This window comes from Tupaia chinensis, unplaced genomic scaffold (assembly GCF_000334495.1).
Source record: "Tupaia chinensis unplaced genomic scaffold, TupChi_1.0 Scaffold000387_1, whole genome shotgun sequence".
Lineage (NCBI taxonomy): Eukaryota > Metazoa > Chordata > Mammalia > Scandentia > Tupaiidae > Tupaia > Tupaia belangeri.
Genome location: NW_006159889.1, coordinates 2,409,792 through 2,417,818, shown reverse-complemented (window position 1 = coordinate 2,417,818; position 8,027 = coordinate 2,409,792). Strand labels below are relative to the sequence as shown.

Sequence of the window (8,027 nt, the reverse complement as noted above, 5' to 3'; positions counted from 1 at the left end):
GTTCAGCCAGCACCTCGGCTCTGACAGGCTTTCTGGGAAGCAAGGAGGCTCTCCTGAATCAAAGGTGCATGGAGACAAGCTGGAGGCTAATGTCCCATGCCTCCCTAAGCCATGGCCATCGCACCCTTGGGTCTCAGTGCAGTTCATTGTTTTGCACCTCATTTTTAGACTTTACAGAGGATCAGCTTCATCATTAATTTTCAATTTTGTACTTGCTCCAAGTTTTACACTGGAGGTCACTATCCTTATGAAGAATTGCACGGCTTCCTAATAAGATAACAGGAGATGGTGGAAAAATTAAACTGATTTAAAACAACCTCGGTATTTAATGCTATTTTTTAATGTGAGTCTTTGCAAAAAGCCTCATTGTAATAAAGCAGCCAGAGCACGCATCAGCTGGGATACAAGGTATGAAATCAAGTTTCAACAGAAAAGGAACCAGTCAACAATTACTAGGCTCATAACACATCACAGGCTCTTAGAACACTTAAGAAATTAGCTGAAATTATTGCAGCTCATGGAGGATGACTGAGCGCCTCCACGACTGATAAAGGCTAATGTAATGGGTTGGAGGTAATGGTGCTTTGTTGGGGGTGGGGTGTGAGGCAAATTATCCCTGCTGCACCCTGGTTCCCAGGATGCCAATAGAAGTAGAGACAGATTGGCTCATTAGGAAAGGCTCTTGACTGCAAAAACAGTGTTTGCTCTGGAGCCAGGCTCCCTGCCTGTTGCCACCATAGCTGGGGCCCGGCTATCCGTCTACATGGTGGTCTTTATTCCTACATGATCCTGGCCCTGCCCCCTTTTCCTTCAGTTACCAGCCGACCAACTTGATCACCGTCTTTTCCTTTGCCCCAGGCTCGCCTTGTTTTCACAGTCCCTCGGTATGGGTATTTCTGGTCTATTATTCCTGGCAGTTAGTTCCAGAAGGTTACTGTTATCAGTGGTAGCTAACCAGGACCAGCACTGATTGCATGCCGGGCGTGGTGCTGGCTCCTTAGCTGGTGTCGGTGCCTGTAATCCTCACTACAGCCCTGCAGTGGGAGCTCAGTGCTTCCGCTTAGTTCAGAGGTAACCTGACAGGTTGATAATTCGTCCATGGTTCCAGAATGAACTGAGGGAACCGGGATGTGAACCTAGGCCGCCTCACTTGGACTTTGAGCTCCTACGGCCACACCTTCTTGCCTGAGGCCAAATGCAGGGGGTGGAGTATTTCTGGTGTCGGAGGAGCTGTGGGTTTACGATGCCCACCCAGACGGAGACGCTGCAGATGGAGGATGGCATGTGGGTCTGGGCCAGCAGACCAGTTTCAAGCCTTCTCTTTGCCATTTACTAGCAAACTACTCAACCTTTCCAAGGCTCAGCTGTCTTATCAATAAAAAGAGATAATACCGATCACCTGTTAGGCTAGGTATTAGGCTCCAATGAGATAATATTTTTATGGGACCAGCCCAGTGCCTAGCACATAAAAGGGACTCAATAAATGGTGGCTAACGTTTTATCATTATATATAAATACTTAGTTTTAGTCACCTGTTCTGGGAGTTCAAGGTTGAAAAAGAGGTTTAGGCTTCTGCGGAATTTCGCGGTGGCCAAATGTGCAAAAGACGATGGTGTTATATTGATTCCTCCCAAATCCACTCTCCCGGGAGCGCTGGGGAGGTGCAGGGGATGGCTAATTTGAAACACCATCCAAGAATCACTTCCGGCTGCTCTACTTTCTCTGTTACACGACAAGGTCCCAGAGAGTAGGGAATTCCGAATGATCCCAGGTGTGGAAACTGAATCTACACGGTTCACGCTGTCCTTTAGTGCGCGCCGAGCGTCCGCCGGATGTCCGGCACCGTGTGGCACTTGTGATGTGGAGAAAGACACGAGGCCTGGGGCGGGAAGAGCCATGACTGAGTGAGAAACGAGGGGACAGGACACAGAACCCTTGGAACACTTACAGGGTCGGTAGGAAAGATCCCGCCACAGTGACTGAGAACCAGGAACAGGAGAAGGGAGAGAAGAGAGCTTAAGAAGGGCAGTGGTTGGGCAGGGTGGGACTAGAGGGAGGCGCTTGAAATTTAAAGGAGCACGGAAAGACTCAGTAAAAAAGTAATGCTTCCATGTAACATTTGGAGATAAAAAGAGCCAGACCAGCAGGCGGCATGGAGGTTATGGCATCTGGGTCACACAGAGCCGACAGTTCAAGTCTCAAGTCTCGGGCTCAACAGCTGGAAAATCGTGCATCTGCCCCTAATCCCAAGAGGAGAATGGAGAAGGGACTGCAGTGTGATCATCCCCCCGAGGGTGATTTTTTACTCTCCCTCTGTCTCTCTGACTCTCTCTCTATCTGGCAAGCACAAGCGTCCTATAGGAAAATAAATTAATTAATTAAAAAACATTTTAAATCCATGATGAGTAAAATATCAAAGTTTTAAAGAAAGACAGGAACTGACCCTTCACCTGCACCTTCCTCATTCACGTTGTCAAATGAACAATGTTACTAAGATCAGTACGGAAAAGGGGACTCCAGATTAGGCAACAGAGAGTGGCTGAGAACCTCGGTGAGGTGAGTGTCACGAGCTGTGGGGACAGAAGCCAGATTATAGGCATTGAAGTTTCTCGAAGCATGATTTGGGGGAAACACTGCTTATAAGAAATAGATCTCATTATGGGATCAGCAGATGGCATAATGGTTACATCGCTGGACTTCAGTGTGGTCGACTGTGGTTCAAGTCCCAGACTTCATGGCTTAAAACATGCTGGGTGGGGAACCAGCAGTCAGCGTAATGGCTATGTCGCTGGACTCCCACGTAGTTGACCGCGGTTCGTGTCCCGGACCCGGTGGCTTAAAACTCACGCCGGGCGCATGTGCGTGCGTGCCCAAGATCCCGAGAGGAGAATGGAGGAGAAGGAATTGCGGCGTGACCATCCCCCCTGGGGGGTGATTTCTCGCTTTCTGTCTCTATGTCTCTCTCTGTCCGTCTGGCGAGCGCACGCGCCCTACAGTGAAAATCTCTCAAAAAAAAAAAAAAAAAAACAACAAAAAAAAAAACATGCTGGGTGTGTGTAAGTGCATACCCAAGATCCCAAGAGGAGAACAGAGGAGAAGGGATTGTAGTACGGCCATCCCCTCTGGGGGGGGGTGATTTCTTGCTTTCTTTCTCGTTGTCTCTCCAGTGAGCACATGTGCCCTATTGGAAAAATCTCTAAAAAACAACAAAAGTGCGTGGGGGTAGGGAGATAGACCAGTAATCTCCATGCTTTATTTATTTATTTTTTTGTACATCCAAGAGGAGAACAGAGGAGAAGGGATTGTAGTACGGCCATCCCCTCTGGGGGGGGGTGATTTCTTGCTTTCTTTCTCGTTGTCTCTCCAGTGAGCACATGTGCCCTATTGGAAAAATCTCTAAAAAACAACAAAAGTGCGTGGGGGTAGGGAGATAGACCAGTAATCTCCATGCTTTATTTATTTATTTTTTTGTACATAGGACATGCACTTGCTAGAGAGAGACAGAGAGAGCTGCAATCCCTTCTCCTTCATTTTCCTTTCGAGATTTTTTTTTGAGAGTTTTTTTAATATATTTTATTTTTTTAGAATTATATTTATTCATTTATTTATTTTAATTTGATCAGAGAGAGGCAGAGAGAAAGAAAGTGAGAAAGAAAGCCATCAGGTCCGGGACTTGAACTGTGGACCACCACACCACCTGCTGGTCCCCAGGAGAGGTTTTTACTATAGGGTGCATGCGCTCACCAGAAAGACAGAGAGAGACAGAGAGACAGAAAGCGAGGAATCACCCCCCGGGGGGATGGCCATGCCACAATCCCTTCTCCTCCATTCTCTTCTTGGGATCTTGGGCATGCATGCACACATGCCCGGCCTGAGTTTTAAGCCACCGGGTCCAGGACTCAAACCGCGGTCGACTACATGGGAGTCCAGCGACATAGGCATTATGCTAACTGCTGGTCCCGGTCCCAATAATTTTTAAAACAATTTCTTAAAAAATAAATTATTTTCTATTGCCAGAGGGCATATGCACTCACGAGAGAGAGAGAGACCCCAGTGGGGAATGTCATTACTTCCTTTTTATCTACCATTGCTGACTTCATCGGTACTGTGGCTTATACACTTATAAGTAAAAAGACTCCCTGTGAAACTTTTTTTTTGAGAAAGATTTTTGCTATAGGGCGAGTGTGCTTGCTGGAGAGACAGAGACAGAGAGACAGAGAGACAGAAAGTGAGCAACCACAGGGGCATGGCCACACCACAATCCTTTTCCTCCATTCTTCTCTTGGGATTTTGGGCATGCACATACATGTGCCTGGCGTGAGTTTTAATCTGCCAGGTCCAGGACTTAACCGCGGTCAAGTACGTGGGAGTCTGTGACATAACCATAATGCCATCTGCTGTTTCCTTTAATAGAATTTTTTAAACATGTATTTATTTATGCATTTATTTGTTGTGATTTTCAAGCCACTGGGTCTAAGACTTGAACTGCAGTTGGCCATATGGGAGTTCAGCATGTTAACCACCATGCCACCTGCTGGATGGATAATTTTTTTTTTAAGTTTTTGCCAGTATATCTGTGTGCTTACTGATGGGAGAGAAAAAGAGAGAGAGAGAGAGAGAGAGAGAGGGAAAGTGAGAAAACACCCCCAGGGGGGATGGCCACGCCGCAATCCCTTCTCCTCCATTCTCCTCCTGGAATCTTGGGCACGCACGCACAGGTGCTTGTTCTGATTTTCAAGCCACCGGGTCTGGGATCCAAACCACGATCAGCCATGTGAAAGGGAGTCCATTGCCAATAACCACAATGCTGCTTGTCATCTGGATAATTATTTTTAAATTTTTTCTTCTGTGTGTTTGAGAGAGAGAGAGAGAGAGAGAGAGAGAGTCACTTCCAACTGATCTCCACCCACGAATCCTGGCCAGCCCGTATCACAGGTACACAAGTACACACGAGTGCCCGGATGCTCAGGGGGTCCTCGGATGCAAACCCAGGGCCTTTTTCACGTGTCCAGTTGCATTACTGCTGCACCACTGCTTTGCCTCCACTTAGTCATTTTATCAATGACTTAAATGTAAGAAAAAGAGAGCTATGTTTACTTAACCCTCTAGTTCCTCCTAGCTGTGGACTCTGGCTTATTCATTCCTTTGTTTAGCAAATACACACCAGGCACTGTACTTGGTGAGAAAAATAGAGAGCTGAGTAGAATAGATGCAGATCCTGCCCTAAGAGAGTTTACAATCCAGTGGGGGTGGAGAAGAGAGGTATAAGCAGGTATTATGACTGCTAAGATTGAGGAACCTCCAGCAGGTGGCATGGAGGTTAAGGTGCTGGATTCTATATGAATGGCTCTACGGTTTGAGTCCTAGAACTAGTAGCTTGAAAATCATGCCAGGAGTGTATGTGTGTGTGCCCAAAATCCCAAGGAGACTGGATTGTGGAGTGGCCATTCTCCCTGGGAGATGTTCTCTGTGTGTGTGTGTCTCTCTCTCTGGAAAGCACATATATCCTAGAGCCAAAAACCATTTGAGAAAGCTGTGAATCTACAGGGGAATCTAAGCTAGTCTGGGGTTCAGGAAAGGGCTTCCTGAGAAGGTGACGTCTACACTGAGAGTTGAATCATAGAGTAGGAGTTAGTCAAATATGGAGAGGGCTTAGAAAAGGGAGAGGTTCAGGCAGGGATAAAATACACCATGAAAGGGTCACAAGGGAAACCATAGGATGCCATGGGCACACGGGACAGAAATATCCTCAAATCCAGTCATGACTCAAACTGTCACCTTTAACGACACCAAATCTGTCGCCAGCTCTGAGCTGCCTCCCTGAGCACAGGTGCCTCAAACTCAGTGTTTCCCAAACCAAACTTTTCTAATCAAATGTGCTCCCTCTTCTTATGCTCTTGCCTCACTCCCTGGTTTCACAGCCAGAACTGTGAGAGATGTCTGTGGCCTAAGAGTAGAGCTGGAGTTGAACATGTACAGTCCACAACACGGATTGGAGCTCAGAGTCCAGAGAGATGTTTGGAGAGTCCTCAAACTGGAGTTGAGTTGGCATTGTGACAATAAATCATTTCCCTGGGAGAGTCTGAGAAGGAACAGAGGAGAGAGATGTGCACGGAGTCCCAAGAAACACCATTTTTTTTTTTTAAGGTTTTTCAGAGAGACAGTGAGAAGGAAAGTTAAAAATCATCCCCAGGTGGATGGCCATGCTGCAATCCCTTCTCCTCCATTCTCCTCCTGGGATCCTGGGCATGCATACACACGCATCCAGTGTGAATTTCAAGCCACAAGGTACAGGACTCAAACCGTGGCTGACCACGTGGGAGTTCAGCACCTTAGCCACCATGCCACCTGCTAGTCCCAAAACACCAATATTTAAGAGACAGCTGAAGAAGAGAAGGAATGGACAGAAAGATGGAGAAAACCAAGAGAATTGGTATCACAGAAACCAAGGGAGAAGTGGGGAGGGAGCGTTTTGAGAAGTGGAAAAGGTTGATTGACAAATGCCACCGAGAGCTCACATACAAGGACTGAGTATAGCCGTTGAGATTGGCAATTAGAACACCACTGGTAACCTCATGTCCAAGGACTGAGGATATAGCCATTGGGATTGGCAATTGGAACACCACTTGCATAGACCTGTAAGAGTGGAGTTGGGAGGATAAGAGTCAGCCTGCTGTGGGTGGAGGAGAAACCCTTGGAGAGGAAGTGGAGACAAGGAGTCAACAACTTTTTCTTTCTTTAAAAAATTAAAGCATGGACCAGCATATGACTGGACTCCCATACAGCCAACTGTGGTTCGAGGCCTGGACCTAAAAGGTTGAAATTCATGCCGGGCACGTGTGTGAGTACATGCCCAAAGTTCTGAGGAGAGTGGAAGAGAAGGGATTGTGGCGTGGCTATCCCTCCAGGGGGTGATTTCTCACTTTCTGTCTCTCCATCTCTCTGGCTAGTACATGTACCCTATAGCAAGAATGTCTAAAAAAATGAAAAGAAAATGATCTATTCATTTCCTCTATGAGTGAGGGAGATAAAGAGAGAGTGAGAAAGGAACAGCACCCACGACAGGGTCTATGACGCTGTGATGCACCTCCAGCTTCAGCCAGCCCTGGATCAGGGGTATGGACATGGCTGGTGTACTCATTGAGGTCTCTGGACATGAACCTGAAACCTTCCCATGTGGGTCATCCTTGCAGAGCGTCACATTTACCAATGAGCCAACCCCAACAACCTTTTCAAGAAGCTTCACTACGAAGAGATGGGGCTGGCTGGAATATAAGGTTGAGACAGAGATTTTATTTTATTTTTTTAAGGTAGAAGAGATATCAGTATATATTGATGCAAAAACTTGGTAATGAGGCAGAGATGAAAGCTACTGGAGAGAAGTCCCTAAGCAGGTGGGAAGGGATTCAAGTGTAGGATAAATAGAAATTAGCCCTAGGTAGAAAGAACATATCCTTCAACTCTGATGGGAGGAAGAGGGTAGGGTGAGAAACAATACAGTTATAGGTTGGGGTGATGGAAAGTTGATGGAGTTCTTGACTTTGGGAATGATATTTTTATCACCACATATCTTGTTCTAAAATATTAGAATCGAGAGAAAAGCTCCCTCAATAATCCCCCCTCCACACTCACACACTTCTTTGGTTCAGCAAAGGATACGTGATTCTGAGCCAGGTGGTCAGGCGGACCAGGAACAAGCTGGCTCCTTGGGAAAACTCCTGCTCCAGTTCCGGGGCAGTCTTGCCTTGGTTGGCTTCAATGAAATTGGTGAGGATGTTACCCCTGGCGACTTTGCCAGCATTGTCCCACTCTTGCAGAAAACTTAAGAGCCTGCTAATTGCTGCCTGCTCCTTTATAGTAGTCATGATCAATCAGCCCCGACGTCTCCTACGCAGGGACGGGGAACAGACAGGTTAGCGGAACGTTTGGAGCCATGGAAGTCCATTACTTTGTGGGTGCTGCTTTTCGGCAATCAGCTGGAGGAAGGGCGAGGCTCCTGCCATACTTGTGGATATAGTTATATTCAA

General features: G+C 46.9%; 1 protein-coding gene across 1 annotated transcript in view; it reads right to left on the bottom strand.

The window, feature by feature from the left end:
- ARMH1 (armadillo like helical domain containing 1) overlaps window positions 1–8,027 on the bottom strand; it is a gene marked incomplete in the record, with an annotated part of 56,082 nt that overhangs the window by 33,929 nt on the left and 14,126 nt on the right. The window contains 1 exon segment of the mRNA XM_027773916.1: window positions 7,660–7,887. Coding sequence (XP_027629717.1) covers window positions 7,660–7,865 — 206 coding nt within the window.